General features: G+C 40.6%; 2 protein-coding genes across 5 annotated transcripts in view; one reads left to right on the top strand and one right to left on the bottom strand.

The window, feature by feature from the left end:
* Positions 1-1,442: 1,442 nt before the first annotated feature.
* HSPA5 (heat shock protein family A (Hsp70) member 5) lies at positions 1,443-5,466 on the bottom strand. The gene is made up of 9 exons (XM_081588585.1): positions 5,411-5,466; positions 5,107-5,329; positions 4,777-5,008; positions 4,242-4,379; positions 3,842-3,954; positions 3,357-3,747; positions 2,996-3,233; positions 2,518-2,685; positions 1,443-2,069 (listed from the first exon to the last, which is right to left on the bottom strand). Exons 2-9 carry the CDS (start codon positions 5,226-5,228, stop codon positions 1,507-1,509), a joined length of 1,965 nt encoding a protein of 654 aa, XP_081444711.1. The 5' UTR covers positions 5,229-5,329; positions 5,411-5,466; the 3' UTR covers positions 1,443-1,506.
* Positions 5,467-5,511: 45 nt separating this feature from the next.
* GAPVD1 (GTPase activating protein and VPS9 domains 1) overlaps positions 5,512-18,561 on the top strand; it is a 75,919-nt gene continuing 62,869 nt past the window's right edge. For 3 of the 4 annotated variants that reach the window (XM_081588584.1, XM_081588582.1, XM_081588576.1), the window contains exon 1: positions 5,512-5,732. The gene's annotated coding sequence lies outside the window, so the exon portion shown is untranslated. The remainder of the gene's footprint in view (positions 5,733-18,561) is intronic. The other variant, XM_081588575.1, reaches the window with a different exon arrangement.

The raw sequence follows: 18,561 nt of genomic DNA, 5'->3' as shown, positions 1-18,561 counted from the left end.
TGAAGCGATGAACTGGATAATAAAGGGGGTTTTTTATCAGCAATACAACCAGGTAACTAACTGGCTGGTTATGAATACTAATCACAAAAATGTTGCAGATATCAATAATTGGAAGATACAACAAAAGTTGTAGCAATCAGTGAGTGGACATTCCCAAGCTGAAGTGTTTTGACTGCACCGGGTCTTAGCTGCAGCATGTAGGATCTTTTAGTTGCAGCATGCGGGATCTAGTTCCCTGACCAGGGATGGAACCCATGCTCCCTTCATTGGAAGCATGGAGTCTTAGCCATCAACCACCAGGGAAGTCCAGGGAGGTGTTTTCAATATTAGCAGCTCCTCAGAAAGAGGTGTACTGTTGACTTTTGGTACAGAGAGCCACTGGGGCCAGGGGCAAAGATTGGCCCTTTTCTTTCCCCACCAACCCCTACCCCTCTGCACACAACACTTCAAGTCATTTTTAAGTGTTTGTATGGAACCTGGTCTGAAAGACCCCATCCAAATGCTTTGGGCAACACAACAGAGGACCAGGCCTCAGCGTAAATCACACGTCAGGTCTCAGTTCCGCAAGTTAACCTTGCAGCTGGTTGCCCCATGTATAAAATGTCCATCTTTGAACTGAACTGGATTTCATGTTAGCATGACAGCCTGCCCTTCGTTGATCCTACTTACTAAATTGCTGTAGGGCTTAAGGTAGGTCACACCACCCTAGATCCCATTCTTGTAACAAAGGTCGAGATTGACATGGCCGAGATTCAAAAATATACCTTCACATCCTAAAATTAGGAATTGAATCCAAGTGTGTAAAATTATCAATGATTCATCACTTATCAAATCTCAAGAGAATCCAAGCAGTTGTAAAGTGTTACTAGTAAATAGAAGGCCACCGTAAGTTTTTGAAAGGTAAGGGGAAGCAGGAAGTTCAAATTATGCTCAGGAAAACTCTGCTCTTGAAATGGTCCTTGCCGAGTTAAGCATATAGATGAACCTCCCACCCGTTTTCTTAGATTAGGTTAGGCAGGTTTCCCAAAATGACAATATTTAAAGAAATGTTTCCTTACCTCAAAACCCTGAACATGCCCAACACATGCGAGTCTGACCTTAAAATAAATGACTAACCTAATTAGAAGCTTTATCACAAAAATTAGATCAGTGTAAATAACAAACATTTATTGGTGTCACTTATGGTAGAAAAAAGTTCCTACACCAGATACACATGACCCAATTGTTAAATAGAACATTTTCAAGGTGAACACACGCCCTAACCCAGCTTTTTTTTTTTTTTTTACCCACTTTTGATGACAGCCAATTCCTCTTTGCCCCCCACCCCAAGACATGTGAGCAACTGCTAATGAAAAGCAGTAAACAGCCACTTGGGCTATAGCATGTTCAACTCCACTCCAAGGTGAAGATTCCAATTCCATTCGAGACTTAAGTTCTCTCAATTTTCTCCTAACGAAAGTTCCTGAGTCCAGTATTTACAGCGTCACAGCACCAGCCGAGCAGCGTCTACAACTCATCTTTGTCTCCTGCTTCCTCCTCACTGGCTGGGGGAGGGCCTGCACTTCCATAGAGTTTGCTGATAATTGGCTGAACAATTTCTTCTAGCTCCTTCTTTTTAGCTTTGAAATCTTCAATGTCAGCATCTTGGTGACTTTCCAGCCACTCAATCTTTTCTTCTACAGCTTTTTCCATGGTCTCCTTATCTTCTGAGGAAAGTTTACCTCCCAGTTTTTCTTTATCTCCAATCTGATTCTTAAGAGAGTAGGCATAGCTTTCCAACTCATTTCTTGTGTCAATGCGCTCCTTGAGCTTTTTGTCTTCCTCAGCAAACTTCTCAGCATCATTGACCATTCTTTCAATTTCTTCAGGTGTCAGGCGATTCTGGTCATTGGTAATTGTGATCTTATTTTTGTTGCCTGTACCTTTGTCTTCAGCTGTCACTCGAAGAATGCCATTCACATCTATCTCAAAGGTGACTTCAATCTGTGGGACCCCACGGGGTGCAGGAGGAATTCCAGTTAGATCAAAAGTTCCCAGAAGGTGATTGTCTTTCGTCAGGGGTCGTTCACCTAGAAGTTACACACACAAAAACTGTTAGTTGTTACTGACAAACATTAGTACATCTAGATCTCTACATCTAGATCTCTACATTTAAGTCTGTAACAGTCTGCAGTGGCAAGGGCACTCGATCAACTTAAAGTGGGTCGTATTGGGTCTGAAAGGAGCAGTGAATTAAGTTACTTAATTCTTAATAGAATTTCATCTACTTTATAGCAGTATGAACTTTGCTTGTTGTTGTATTTTAGGAGCCAGCTAAGAAGGCATTTTTAATGGGAAAGAGTGCCAGACAAAAAATAGATTTTAGTCCTGGCTCTACCAAACTCAACATAAATTAGGGCCTTCTCACCTGAAAACAGCAGATACTTCTTTCCCTAGTCATTTCAACAGCATATATTAAAAAAAAAAAGTCAAACTCTTCAAACACATACCATGGTATTAACAAATGTAAGCAATTACCTTCATAGACCTTGATGGTAACAGTTGGTTGATTATCAGAGGCTGTAGAAAAGATCTGAGACTTCTTGGTGGGCACCACAGTGTTCCTTGGAATCAGTTTGGTCATGACACCTCCCACAGTTTCAATACCAAGTGTCAGGGGACATACATCAAGCAGTACCAGATCACCTGCAAAATAAGTTAACTGAGGTAAGTTCCAATTCAGGAGTCATTTTGGAGCAATACCAAGCGGTCCCCATGATCAATAAAACTTCATCTTCTCCATCTTGCCACTTGGTTAGGTTCTACGCAAAATCATTTCAGAAGCAGTGAATTAAATACAGCTGCTAAGGATCTTGAGACTTCCAGGTCTTGTCCTCACTGTACCCTTAACTAGCTCTGTGAGCTTGCTGCTTATATTTTATTGCTTTCTAAAGCAACAGCTAATCCTCTTCCCATTAAGCTACTGAAGCACTGTGGACAATGCTGACAGTCTTACCTGTATCTTGATCACCAGAGAGCACACCAGCCTGGACAGCAGCACCATATGCCACAGCCTCATCTGGGTTTATGCCACGGGATGGCTCCTTGCCATTGAAAAACTCTTTAACCAGCTGCTGAATCTTTGGGATTCGAGTAGAGCCACCAACAAGAACAATTTCATCAATATCAGATTTCTTTAAATCAGAATCTTCCAATACTTTCTGGACAGGCTTCATGGTGGAACGGAACAGGTCCTAGAGTAAGAAACACAATCACTATGATGGTGCCTGTCATACTCACAGATAGTCAAAATCCATAAATGCACTATCCCAAACTCAGAGTCTAATTAGCTCTCATTAGCAAAACAAGGAACATACCATGTTTAGCTCTTCAAATTTGGCCCGAGTCAGGGTCTCTGAGAAGTCTTCTCCTTCATAGAAGGACTCAATTTCAATTCTTGCTTGATGTTGGGAAGACAGGGCCCGTTTGGCTTTTTCTACCTCACGCCGGAGTTTCTGCACAGCTCTGTTGTCTTTCCGAACATCTTTGCCAGTCTTCTTTTTGTAGAGCTTGATGAAGTGTTCCATGACACGCTGGTCAAAGTCTTCTCCACCCAGATGAGTATCTCCATTAGTGGCCACAACTTCAAAGACACCATTATCAATGGTGAGAAGAGACACATCAAAGGTTCCACCACCCAGATCAAACACCAGGATGTTCTTCTCCCCTTCCCTCTTATCCAGGCCATAAGCAATAGCAGCTGCTGTACTGTTAGGGAAATGAGAGAGAAAAAAACAAACGTTACTTAACTTTACCTTTCCACATTTGGTAAATGTGCCATACTTTTGAATTTAATACTTACGGCTCATTGATGATCCTCATGACATTCAATCCAGCAATAGTTCCAGCATCTTTGGTTGCCTGGCGTTGGGCATCATTGAAATATGCTGGTACAGTAACAACTGCATGAGTAACCTAAAATGATAACAAAAGGTAGTTAGATGTATTTTATCAAACAGTTTAACCTTTATTTAAGTTACAAACTATCACTGTAAGATACATAATTATATATGTGTGGACTTGCAAGCAGTAAGTGATAAATGAAAAGACTCTACTATTTTGTTTGATCTCCAGTAAAACACGCAAGTAATTAAAACTGATCTACATAGATGTCAGACTTTTAAAATGATGAAAGCATCTACACAACACAATCAGAAATGGTAATAATAAAACTGCTCAACACTGTTCTAGAAAATACCTACCTTCTTTCCCAAATAAGCCTCAGCAGTTTCCTTCATTTTAGTGAGAACCATGGCAGAAATTTCTTCAGGAGCAAATGTCTTTGTTTGTCCACCTCCAACATCAACTTGAATGTATGGTTTAGTTTTCTTTTCAACCACCTATTTTAGAGAATAATTATTATTTTCAGACATAGGAGCAATGACATTTTAAACTTTAAAAAAGAAAGAGGACTGTCTGAGACTCATTTCCCTCTCCAGTTTGATTTTGGACCCTTTGAGCTGAGTATTTTGGGCAGAAATATTTAAGGTGTAGAAGATGCCTTACAATTACAAGCCACTTCAGTCTCTTAATCCTAAACTACTGTCGACAGAGTAGTTATATGAAATTTCTTTGCCAACTTCACTATCTTCAGTTCTGAAATATACTAGGAGTATAAAATAAAATTACATATACACGACATCTATATCCCCTTTGCTTGTGCCTAAACTTTCTAATCCTAAATATTCCCATCACCACCACCCACCATCTACTTAGAAGAGAAAAACCCGTTCGAACCTTGAAAGGCAAGAACTTGATGTCCTGCTGCACGGACGGGTCGTTCCATGTCCGGCCGATGAGTCGCTTGGCGTCGAAAACTGTGTTCTCAGGATTGGAGGTGAGCTGGTTCTTGGCTGCATCGCCGATCAGACGCTCCCCTTCAGGAGTGAAGGCCACATAAGACGGCGTGATGCGGTTGCCCTGATCGTTGGCGATGATCTCCACGCGACCGTTCTTGAACACCCCGACGCTGGCGGAAAAAACCGAACGGAAGGAATCAGCACCACGATGCTCTGGGCAGCCCAGGAGGCCACGCCCCATTTCCCCCTCTCCTCAAACCCCACTTACCAGGAGTAGGTGGTGCCCAGGTCGATGCCGACCACCGTGCCCACGTCCTCCTTCTTGTCCTCCTCCTCTGCCCGTGCCGTGCCGAGCAGCAGCAGCACCGCAGCCACCAGGGAGAGCTTCATCTTTCCGGCGCCGTCGGCCAGTCGGTCAGCAGGCAGCAAAAGGGCTTCGCAGGAAAACCAGCCACAGGCCGCAAACACGGGAGCGCAACGAGGTTACTGAGCTGAGGATGACAGGGCCCCGGATCAGGAGAACAGTGGACAATGCGAAGAGCAGGTCCGAAAAGACAGGCCGCAGCACCTACCGCTCAAACGCACGAAAACCTTAAGTTGATGCGTCTGTGATGTCTCGCTCAGCGTCGACCGCGCCGTCGCCTACTCCGCTTATATACCCTCCCCCAGCCCCGTCGTGGAGGCCGCCGATTGGCGAAGGCTCAGCTCGTTGGACGTCCCTGATTGGTCCAGGCCACCAAGCTGGCCGCTGCGGATTCGAAGCGGCCTCCTCCGCAGCAAACGTCATCGCTACGCCCCCCGGGCTGACTCATTGGCTGTTGGGCGCGCCCAACAATCACCAATGAGACACAACATCCGCCCCGTGCTCCAGCTCCATTGGTTTAGCAGCTGCCTGTAAGTGACGGGACCTCTCACCCCGAGGTGGTTTCCGCCGGTAACAGCTGAGGTCCCTCCTCCACGCTGGGCCCTGAGGGGATCGGGGTTCGTCCGGCGTGCCAGATACCCCCTAGGCAGTAGCACTTGAGTCCGAGCCTTCTCCACGACCCGCCCGCCTGACCTTCCTCCGTCCCGCTCGAGGGAAGCGTCTGTTTTCTCCTCCCCGCCTCCATCCCGTTCCAGGCATGCAGGTGTCAGCGTAGATGTGATCACCTCCGAACAAATTTCTCTGTCCTTTATAGCCGCCACAGGTACTAGTGTCCTGGGGTCTTTTGTTGCTCATCAGGCCGCAGCTCTCGAGTTGGGACCTAGGCTGGGCACTGCCCGGTCGCGAATCATGGCTCCTACTACTTACATGCCCCGGCATCCGCTATCCCGCTGTCTTTCCCAGGTCTCCCCTCATTGCCTTGCCCCACGGTAAGTCCCGGGGCAGACCTGGCTAAAGTAATTGACTCCTATACAGAGTCCCCTACACATGTGGCAACGCTGCCCTTAAGAGCGTGCTAGTGCCATCACTCCCACCTTGGAATGTATCATTTTTCTAGCTTGTCACCCCTTGTCTTCCCTCTCCTTGCCATCGTTTCCTTTTGTGGCTCAGATTATTATTTACAATGCCTTCTTCATCCTTTATTGATACCTTTTTACCTTCGCTTCTGGAAAAGGTCTGATTGTGCGTAAACGTATTTAATGGGCAAAGACCTCTAGATAATGCCATACTCTTGTAGCAAAAAGTATAAAGGCTGCTATTTACTTTAGCCTTACTATGTGCCAAGCATTATTCTGTCTCTCTTGCCGTTCAGTCTTTACAGTTCAATACTTGGCATTTCCCATTTTACAGATGAGAAAATTGAGACCAAAGAGATGGTCACAGAGCTACTACGTGATAGAGTTAGCACTGATATCCAAGTAAGCTTGACTCTGTAGCCAATGCTCATAACAAGTTTTTAAATTTGTTTGTTTTTTGGCCTCGGTGTAGAGAATGTGGGGTATTAGTTCCCCAACCAGGGATAAAACCTATGTCCCCTGCATTGGAAGCGCAGTCTTAACCACTGAACTGCCAGGGAGGCTCCCAGCAGCTTTTTTAAATTAAGTTCACTTATTCAACAAATCATTTTAGAGGCCCTACTGGAGATGGGTCAAAGTCCTGATAACAAAATACATTGAGATGCTTACAGAAAATTTGTGGGACTTACCACTGTCAGGAGCTAGTGACTCCAGTATTTTTTGCACTAAATGGTTTCCTGAGATTCATTGGGATGAGCAATACTATGTCCAAATAGCACTGAAACATCTTACACATAGTTGACTAAGATGCTGAACCTAGGAGTCAGTACTCAGGAATTTTTCTTGCTCCTTTAGTGCTCCTCAAAAGTTATGCTGGTGACTCAGTGACATTTTTACAACTGAAGTTGCATCATGCATCTCTTTCACAGGGCTTGTAATACTGTGGTAACACCTACCCATCTTCAGGTTACATCAGTCCATTATCAAGATAGACATTACCATTCCACCACATTACAGTTACATATCATTTCAAGCAAATTTTCTGTATGTATCATAGTCCATATCCATTAAAAACAGCTTTCAATTTCAGCCTCATCCTTGATTGATGGAGTAACCTTTGCAGCTCTCCTTTTCTGAGATTTAGAAAAGTGGTATCTGGCTAACTGCTAAAGAGAATTGAGTATATTGGTGGTTGTAGTATTTTTAGAAGTCAAATATATTAGGTAAATTATAGTGTATTCCAAAGTGCAATCATTTATGGATTGAGTAGGAAAATCAGTAAATAAATCTAGTTTGCTGAATGTTAAATACCAATGATAATAATAACCGCTAAGTTATCAATATTTAAGTGCTAAACACTATGCTAAATGCTGTAAGTGCAATATTTCTTTTAATCCTTAGGAAAATATTTTTTAAACCCCTACTTTGGGTATAAGGAGTATGAAGCTCTAAGAGGTAAAGAAACTTGGCCAGGAGATCACACAGCTGAGAAGATACGGAACCAGAATGTGAGCTTTGGCTCACATTTTTAATTTCTGTAGTCTGGATTGTCATCCTGAACTTCAGGTTTATAAGACTTCTATAGTTTTTAGGATAGAGAGTAGTTACATAGTTTACAAGTATTTTGATATTGGTGATAGATAAATGTATATTTTTATCCAGTAATTTAAACCAGCTCATTTCACTTGTGCTCTTATGGGTAAGAAAATAGATTTCTATTTCCCATCTGATCTCAGAAAGCTAAGCAGAGTTACAGTTGATTGGGACTGGATATTATTTAGCCCATAAATTTTCCTTTCTGAAAGGGAATTAAAGGCATAGAGCAAGAAGGAAAAGGCCAATGTAATTGACAAGTTGAATATTTAGACCCTGATAACTTCACATACTTTGTTGGAGAGAATATTCAGCTAAGAGGGCGCATGACCGTGGAAAACCCCAACCTCCCAGAGCCTCAGTTTCTTCATCTATTGAATGTCAGGAATTTCTGTCCCTGTCTTGGTGGCTTGTTTCAAGGATCAAATGAGATACTGTATGTGAAAGTTGTACAGTAGTGGTAATGCTATTATTTATCATGTAAATATACTATGAGAATAAATTTTAGAAGCTCTTCAAGAAAATCACCTCTTGAGTGAATTTTCAAGATTACTTTCTATGTGAAATAATGTTTGGTGATCTCATTGAATTTGACAAAAATTTTTGGAAATGCTTTGAAAAGTGTTACATCTAATTACTCTCTTGTATTGGCTGTATAGATGTCTTTTTTGATTAAGAGACGGAATAATTTCTTAGCCTTCATTAAACAACAAGAGAGTGAGAGAAAAGTATATCTCCCTAATACCCAAGCTGGGAGTAATACGAAGTATGAATCATATAAGATGTTTTAGTACTTCTGATAGTGCAATATGCCATTCAATAAGTTTCTCTGTGTTTCACTTAAAAAAAAAAATGACTTTAATAACTAATAGAGAACCTTCCCCACACACAAGTGAAAAGTAACAGATGGTGTGTTTTTTGTTCTTCACATAAATATTTTTGGTGAAAGGCATTTAGGAGGATATATTGTGTCAGTGTGATGGAGAAGAAGGATCACGGAGTTTGCAGGCATAAAAATGAGTTCCAGTTCTCTCACTAACTAGCTATGACTTAGGGTAAGTCACTTAATCCCTCTAAGGTTCTGTTTACTAGTCTGTAAAATGGGTGTAATTCTGCCTCCTCACAAAGCTATTTATGATTGAGGTACTTGATTAATTGTAAAGTATTTTATACGTAAAATGTTCATTTTAATTTTTCTTCTGTCTTAAGTTTTCCTTTGGAGTACAGTAAGCTATGGAGGGGACCTCCCTGGTGGTCCAGTGGCTAAGACTCCACCTTCGCAAGGCTGGGGGCCTGGGTTTGCTCCCTGTTCTTCAGGGGACTAGATCCCACTTGCTACAACTGAGGCCCAGTGCAGCCAAATAAATTTAAAAAAGAAGAGAGGAAGGACTGAACGTAAAGAGCTACCTATAGATTTTGAATGATAATATTTGATATATCTTAAATTTCTAAATTTTTAAAATAGGAAATATACATATATAGCATATAATTCAAAGGGCACAGTATATACAGTGAGAATAAGTTGGCCTGCCACCCAGTCCCCAGCCCTGTTACCCTACACAAGTGAAGGTTACTGCTGTCACTGCTTTCTGATGTTGCCTTCTAGAGATGTTTTATTCACATGCAATGTGTTGTGTGTAACCCAGTTTTAAAACCAATGGTAGAGGATAGTGCACAAATGGTTTCTGCTCCTTTATCCACTTAGCTATGTTTCTTGGAGATTGTCACAAATCAGCTGCCTGCATTTTTTTTAATGTCATACTGGGTGCCCTGAATTGAGTATCTACTGTGTGGTGAGTGTTTTATACATTTTAAACCATTTTATTATAAATTACAATGTGGATACAGGAAATACAAATGTGCAGTTTAACAAAAAAGCATTAAGTGAGTTCCTAAGTATTCAATAACTAGGCCAAGAAATAGAATGTTGTCAGTACCCAAAAGTCCTCATTTTTTCCCCTAGCTGATCACAATCCCCTCCTCCATTAAAAAAAAGTGACTTTTTTGGACTTCCTGGTGGTCCAGTGATTAAGAATCTGCCTGCCAATGCAGAAGACACAGGTTTGATCCCTGGTCTGGGAAGATTCTGCATGCCAGAGGGCAGCTGAGCCTGTGTGCCCCCAACTGTTGAGCCTGTGTGCTAAGAGCTGCAACAGGTGAAGGCTGCACATCCTAGAGCGTGTGCTCTGCAACAAGGGAAACCACTGCAATGAGAAGCCTGCACACGGCAACCAGAAAGTAGCACAGGCTCACTGTTTCTAGAGAAAACCTGCCCGCAGCAATGAAGACCCAGCGCAGCCAAAAATAAATAAATAAATATATTTTTTTAAAGTGACTTTATTGTTACAGTCTTCAGAACTTAACCATGTAAAAATACCTCCTCAAACATCATGGTTTAGTTTCCTTTGTATTTTTTCACTTGATGTAACAGAATCCAAGAGTATATATACTTCTGTCTGGCTTCTTTCACTCACATTGTTTTAAAGTTTTATCCTTATTGTTATGTGTAGCTCTAATTCATTCACTTTCAACTGTTTAGTATCCCCAAGACAGCACAATTTAGGTTGTATTTAGTATTTTAGCTATTATGAACAATGCTACTGTGAACATTATTCTCCATGATTCTTGGTACACATGCACATGAATTTCTCTAGGGTATATGACCAGGGTTTTGGCTAAGATTAAGTGTGTAGTATGGGGGCTTCCCAGGCTACACATCAGGAGAAGGAGGGGTCCCCTCCTCCCAGTGCAGGAGATGTAAGAGACGCAGGTTTGATCTCTGGGTCAGGAAGATACCCTGGAGTAGGAAATGGCAAAATGCTTCAGTATTCTTGCCAGAAAAAGTCATGGACAGAGGAGCCTGATGGGTTGCAGTCCATTGGGTTGCAAAGAGTCTGACACAACTGAGCGACTGAGCACACACAAGAATCAAGGTTTCAGTCAGTTCAGTCACTCAGTCGTGTCCCAATGTGCGACCCCATGGACTGCAGCACACCAGGCTTCCCTGTCCATCACCAACTCCTGCAGCTGGCTCCAACTCACGTCCATCGAGTCGGTGATACCATCCAACCATCTCATCCTCTCTCTTCTCCTGCCTTCAGTTTTTCCCAGCATCAGAGTCTTTTCCAATGAGACAGTTCTTCCACATCAGGTGGTTAAACTTTTGGATCTTCAGCTTCAGCATCAGTCCTTCCAATGAATTTTCAGGGTTGATTTCCTTTCCAAAGTCTGGAAAGACCATAGTTTTGACTATGTGGAACTTTGTTGGCAAAGTAATGCCCCTGCTTTTTAACATGCTGTCTAGGGTTTAAATATCTTCAAAAGGTTTAAATATCTTTCAAATTTAGTAGATCATGTTGAAGTGCTTTCCAAGTGTACACTCTCACCAGAAGTTTCTGAGAATTCCAGTTATTCATGTCATTGTCAACACTTGATATAAACGTTTTATTTGACAGTCTGAGGCATGTACTGGCTTCTCACTGTTTTAATTTCTCTGATTATAAATGGAGTTGTGTACTTATTCATATTTTTACTGGTCGTTTTGATTTATTTTATGTGGTTCATAGTTATGGTTTATTACATAACATACATTACATAACATAGCAATGAGATGGTTAGATAGCATCACCGACTCAATGGACATGAATTTGAGCAAACTCCAGGAGATAGTGGAGGACAGAGGAGCCTAGTGGGCTGCAGTCCATGCGGTTGCAGAGTCAGACATGACTTAGCGACTGAACAAGCACAACAAAATAAAATTAGCAAAATAGGCACAGGGAAATCAGAAGTCCAGGTTTCCAAGAATCTGCTCTCAGTGGGGTAACGTAAGACATGCTTAATTGCTTCAGCAACAATGTGTGACAACATGTACGAAATATTGCCAATCAAGGAAGCTCATCTGAGCCTAGAATTCCAGGATTTTTATTGGGGGTCAATCAGGTATACAGGGCACATCCAGAGAGATGTTCACCAGTCAGTACATACTTGTTAGTATAAACCAGACAAACTGGTACAATGTGGCTCAAAAACCCGAGGCATGTGTTGTTGTTTTTTCCTTTTTCTATTCTTTTTCAAATTCCTTTCCCATTTAGTTACTACCGAGTACTGAGCAGAGTTCCCTGTGCTATACAGTAGGTCTTTATTGGTTCTTTACTTTAAATATAACAGTGTGCACATGTCGATCTCAAACTCCCAATCTATCCCTCCCTCCCACACGTCCCCCTGGTAACCATAAGTCCATTCTCTTAGTCTGTGAATCTGTTTCTGTTTTTTTTTTTTTTTTTAAAGATTTTTTTTTTTTTTTGATGTGGACCATTTTTAAAGTCTTTATTGAATCTGTTACAAGATTGCTTCTGTTTTATGTTTTAGTTTTTTGGCCCGGAGGCATGTGGGGTTTAACTCCCTGCCAGGGATCGAACCCTCACCCCCTGCATTGGAAGGCGAAGTCTTAACCACTGGACCGCCAGGGAAGTCCCTGTTTCTGTTTTTATAAATAAGTTCGTTTGTATAATTTTTTTTAGATTCCACATATACATGATATGACATATTTGTCTTTCTTGATTTCTTCTTTTCTGAAATTGTCCATTTCTCTATTTAGAGTTTCTTATTTTGTAATTAGTTAATTCTTTATATTCTACATATTAGTCATTTTTTCAGTTATATGTATTGCAAATGTCCTTTCGCCACACTGTGGCATTTGTTTTCAACTCTCTTCCTAGTGTCTAAAAATTTTTTACTTTTGAAAGCATTGTAGACTTGCAGAAAGTTACTTTGCCAATAAAAGTCTGTATAGTCAAAGCTATAATTTTCCAGTAGTCTTGTAAGGATGTGAGAATTGGACCATAAAGAAGGCTGAGTGCCAAAGAACTGATGCTTTTGAATTGTGGTGCTGGAGAAGACTCTTGAGAGTCTCCTGGACAGCAAGGAGATCAAACCAGTCAATCCTAAAGGAAATCAACCCTGAACATTCATTGGAAGGACTAATGCTGAAGCTCCAATACTTTGGCCACGTGATGCGAAGAGCTGACTCACTGGAAAAGACCCTGATGCTGGGAAAGATTGAGGGTAGGAGGAGAGGAGCCAACAGAGGATGAGAAGGTTGGATGGCATCACTGACTTAATGGACATGAGTTTGAGCAAACTCTGGGAGATAGTGGAGGACAGGGAAGCCTAGAGTGCTGCAGTCCATGGTGTCACAAAGAATTAGACATGACTGAGCGACTGAACAACAAAAACAACAGCAAAATACTAGAATCCCAGGTACCCTTCACTCAGGTTCCTCCAATGGTGACATCTTACATAGTTGGAAAAACTAGGAAGTTGACATCAGACCATTACTTTTAACTAGACCACACATTGTATTCAGTTTCTACCATCTTTTTAGCCTGTGTGTATGTGCGTGTATGTTTGTATATAATCCTATACAGTTTTTTTTCAAGAAGCATTATTTTGTTTATAGCCCCACTGTTTTATATGTACATTTATGGACTGTCCAAAAGCAGTATTTTTTAGTAACCTTGGAAGTTTTAAATACTCTAAGCAGCTCCTAAAGATCAAGTTGTCAAATTCCTCACCAAGGACAAGCCTTAGATAATCTGTGTGCTCCCAGATAGTAAGTATTCAGCTGGCAGCCATCTGTGCTTCAAGCCTCCATCTTTCACCTGCAAGGCTGGTGATACTCATTTCTGCCAAATTCTGCACCATGACACAATTATCAAGATCTAAACCTTAAGTGGCACTTCTGTGTTGACCTGATTTCACACTGTGACAAGGTCAACATACCTGCAGTTATACTGTGAAGCCTTTGCCTTTCACACCCAAGAAATCCCCTCTTCTATTAAACATTCCCTGACATACAATCGATGAGCAATAAACTCACCCCCATCGTCCCATCTTCTGATGTGGAAAGGCAGACCCGGGGCCTCCTGAGTTCTCACCGTCAGCGTGGTAGAGGCCACACCAGGACACTGCCCTCCACGTGTTCAGGACGCAGAAACCTCGGGCCACCAGGGTTGCGACAGGAACCTCTCCAGACCCAGGGAGTCTGCATGCCAGGGACCCGGCCCTCAGAGGCCTGGTGGCAGCTCTCCCCAACCCACCCGAACCTCCGGAGAAGAACATCCCTACCGAGAGCAGAGGCTAGAAAGAAGTCTTATACTGTTTTATCTGATGGATGGATTCGTGTAACCATCACTAAAATTAAGTTAGAACTTAATGCTATTTTTGATGACCAGATAGTTTGACAAACAGAAAACATCAATTTTTTCTTTAATGGTTGTGCTTTTTATATTTTAAGAAATCTTCCCTTATCCTGAGATCAAGAAGATATTGTTCTTAATTATCTGCTAAAAACTTTTTATTGTTTTAATTAATTAACTGGCCGTGCCCTGCAGCATGTGGGATCTTAGTTTCTAGCCAAGTATTAAACTGGTGCTTTGATAGTGTGGAGTCCTAACCACTAGACCCCAAGGGAAGTCCCTAAAACTTACATTTTTAAACCTGTCTCTCTTAGATCTATATAATTTACTTGGAATTTATTTTTTGATACATGTGAGTTATACATAGTGTGAGTAAAATGAATTTTTTTCCACATGGATACTCAATTGTCCCAACACCCTTTTTCATATCAGTGTTTTGTTAGCCTCTTTTTTTTTTAATCTTTTTTTTAAATTAGTTTATTTTCTATTTTTTAACTTTACAATATTGTATTTGTTTTGCCATACATTGACATGAATCCACCATGGGTGTACATGTTTTCCCCTTCCAGAACCCCCCTTCCACCTCCCTCCCCATCCCATCCCTCCAGGTCATCCTGGTGCACCAGCCCCGAGCACCCTGTATCATGCATTGAACCTGGACTGGCGATTCATTTCACATATGATAATTTACATGCTTCCATGCCATTCTCCCATATCATCCCGCCCTCGCCCTCTGCCATAGAGTCCATAATACTGTTCTATTTATCTGTGTCTCTTTTGATGTCTCGTATACAGGGTTATCTTTACCAATTGACTAAATACCATATATATGCGTTAGTATACTGTATTGCTGTTTTCCTTTCTGGCTTACTTCACTCTGTATAATAGGCTCCAGTTTCATCCACCTCATTAGAACTGATTCAAATGTATTCTTTTCAATGGCTGAGTAATATTCCATTGTGTATATGTACCACAGCTTCCTTATCCATTCATCTGCTGATGGGCATCTAGGCCGCTTCCATGTCCTGGCTGTTATAAACAGTGCTGTGATGAACATTGGGGTACACGTGTCTCTTTCAAGTCTGGTTTCCTCAGTGTGTATGCCCAGCAGTGGTATTGCTGGGTCATATGGCAGTTCTATTTCCAGTTTTTTGAGGAATCGCCACACTGTTCTCCATAGTGGCTGTACTAGTTTGCATTCCCAAGCCTCTGTCTTAATTTCTTTAGCTGTACAGAGCTGGACTTTGAGCAACACACAGGTTTGAACTGCATGGATCCACTTATACATGGATTGTTTTCCATAAGAAATACTACAGTAGTACAGAATCCGAGGTTCGCTGAATTTGTGGATGTAGAACTGTGAATACAGAAGGCTAACTGTAAGTTACAGTTGGATTTTCTGCTATGCAGAGGGCTGGTGTCCCTAACCCCACACACTGTTCAAGAGTCAACTGTTATACATTTTGATATCTGGTAGGACAAGTCCTTCCACACTGCTCTTCTTCAGGAGTGTCTTTGGCTAATCATGGCAATCGTATTTCCATATAAATTTTATTTTTTATGAAAAAAATTTATATGTATTTGGCTGCACTGGGTCTTATGTCATGTGGGATCTAGTTCCCTGACCATGGCTCAAACCTGGGCCCCCTGCTTTGGGAGCATGTAGTGTTGGCTGGACCACCAGGGAAGTCCCCCACAAAAATTTTAGAATTAACTTATAAACTTAGCAAAATAAACTATTATTAAATAAAAAAGCAAGTTAATAGTATGAGTCCTATGGCATTTATTTTTAAAATAAGCTTTATAAAGTATTAATTTTCTATTTAACTTATTTCTGTATTGTAGAATTTTTTAATTTGCATGAATTTTGCATTTAAAATTTGCTATCAGGAGTAAACAGTTTCCATTTTGAAATGACAAGTTATGATTTATCAGTATGATGAAATATTATGTACCCATTAGAACTATTGATATCTATGATTTTTCAAAGAGTATATAAATTGTAAGCATGTTACTTTTTTGGTCTAGACTTTTTTGCTATTAAAAAATCTCCATTTATCTATTAGGAGCTTAATAAACTTGGAAAACTTTAAGAACTTAAAACTAAGAGTAATAAGACAGTGAAACAAGTTGTCAGTGAAAGATATAAGATATGATTACATTAAAGATACTTCATACACTGTAAGGGACTTCCTTGGTGGTCCAGTGGCTAAGACTCCATGCTCCCAATGCAGGAGGCCTGGGTTTGATCACCCGTCCGGTCAGGAAACTAAGATCCCACATGCCACAACTAAGAGTTCACATGCCACAACTAAAGATCTCAACTGTAACTGAGACTAGGCACAGGTAAATAAATTAAAAAAAAAAAAAAATTTTTTTTTAAAGATTCTTCATACATTGTAATTGAGTGCTTGCTTAGTCACCCAGTCCTGCCCAACTCTGCAGCCCTTTGGACTGTAGCCCGCCAGGTTCCTCTGTCTATGGGATTTTCCAGGCAAGAATACTGGAGTGGGATGCCATTTCCTCCTCCAGGGGATCTTTCCAACTCAGAGATTGAATCCATATGTTCTGTGTCTCCTGCATTGCTGGTGGATTCTTTACTGCTGAGCCATAGGGGAAGCCCATACATTGTAATCAGTCGTCAGTTAAATTCAAATACAGATAATGCACCAAAGTTTTACGTTGCATTAACATTATAGCTCCTATCATTCTGGACATAACTTGCAATGGTAGAAAAATAAGTTTTATAGTAGATTTCATTGCCCTGAAGTATGAGTTGCATGATTTATGATCCTGTTCCTACAGGAGTCATTTTTATCATTTCCAGTAGTCTCAAATTTTAGGCTTTTATCTGTTGTTCTCAATTTAGCCAATAATTTAAAATTCCTTGGCAAATGTTACAAAACTATATGACTATGTGAATACATTAATACATTGCCTTAAATCAAAAGCTACATCAGCTTCATAGTAAATCGACCTCTGAATATCTGTATTTCTGAACCTGCCAGTGGGGGCCAGTGCAGGACAACCAAGGGCACAGAGCATGGAATAAAGCTATGGCTGAAATCTTGTTCTTTACTTTCAACTGGACTGTGTAAATGCAAAAGAGGATTTTGTGAAGGAACTCTGCCACCTATGTATAGGACAGCTTCCATGCCTGTCTTCCTGGATTTTCCAGAGGTTTAGAAAAGTCTTCCCATTAAGACATAACATATAGTTAATTCACATGTATTTTTTTGTTATTCAAAGTGTGATCAGTCAACCTAAATGCCTATCAAATAGGAGATGCTAAACTAAACTAGGGTAGATTATACTATGGAAATATTGTACAAGGTTCAAAACAATGAGGTAGATTTTTATTTATCTATATGGAAAGATGCCAGGATTTATTATTACATGAAAAAAGTGTTACAGAACATGGAACAGTATGTACAATGTGATTCTATTTGTGTTAAACACCCCACCATTTGCCAAATCTGGGTGGATACCTATCAAGTTGATAAGCATGGCTCCTGGATGGAATTGGATGGGAATCAAGAGGAATTTTTGACCTACTTATATTGTATACATTTAAAATCTTTAATTTTCTTTTTATTCATTTTTTAAATAAAATTTTTTCATTTTATATTGGAGTATAGTTCATTTACAACGTTTTGTTAGTTTCAGAAGTTATACATACTTCTATTATTTTTCAGATTCTTTTTCTATATAGGTTATTACAGAGTATTGAGTAGAGTTCCCTATGCTATCCAGTAGGTCCTTATTGATTATCTTTTTTATATATAGTAGTGTATAAATGTTAATCCCAACCTCCTAATTTATCCGTCCCCCACCTTTCCCTGATAGCTCGGTAAAGAATCTGCCTGCAGTGCAGGAGACCCCAGTTCGATTCCTGGGTCAGGAAGATCCACTGGAGAAGGGATAGGCTACCCACTCCAGTACTCTTGGACTTCCCTTGTGGCTCAGCAGGTAAAGAATCCACCTGCAATGCGGGAGACCTGGGTTCGATCCTTGGGTTGGGAAGATCCCCTAGAGAAGGGAAAGGCTACCTACTCCAGTATTCTGGCCTGGAGAATTCCATGGATTACAGTCCATGGGGACACAAAGAGTCATACACTTTCACTTTCCCACCTTTCCGCTTTGTGACTATATGTTTGTTTTCTAAGTCTGTGAGTTTCTATTTTGTAAATAAGCTCATTTGTATCATTTTTTAGAATCTATATATAAGCAATATAACATGATATTTGTCTTTGTATGATTTACTTCACTTAGTATGATAATCTGTAGGCCCATCCATGTTGTGTATTATATATATATTTTATAAGAATAAGAATGAATATATTACTTGTTGGATTGAAAGTAAACTTATATATAAGAAATGTAGTAAACAGAAAACAACTAAGTTAGCCTTTAGCATTGAATGTTTGCCAGCTGTTGGAGTTTGAATTATGTCAAAGTATAACATTTAACTCTGAAAGAGATGGGAATACCAG

Source organism: Giraffa tippelskirchi, chromosome 4, assembly GCF_054371585.1.
Source record: "Giraffa tippelskirchi isolate mGirTip1 chromosome 4, T2T-mGirTip1v1.2.pri, whole genome shotgun sequence".
NCBI lineage: Eukaryota > Metazoa > Chordata > Mammalia > Artiodactyla > Giraffidae > Giraffa > Giraffa tippelskirchi.
Note: the sequence above shows the minus strand (reverse complement) of the source record. Positions and strands in the feature narration are given on the sequence as shown.

Coding starts and splice junctions, on each gene's coding strand:
- HSPA5 (XM_081588585.1), bottom strand. CDS start 5,228: ATGAAGCTCTCCCTGGTGGCTGCGGTGCTGCTGCTGCTCGGCACGGCA. Junction 4,380..4,776: donor TCAAGTTCTTGCCTTTCAAG/GTTCGAACGGGT, acceptor TCTCTAAAATAG/GTGGTTGAAAAGAAAACTAA. Junction 3,234..3,356: donor AATTTGAAGAGCTAAACATG/GTATGTTCCTTG, acceptor TTCTTACTCTAG/GACCTGTTCCGTTCCACCAT.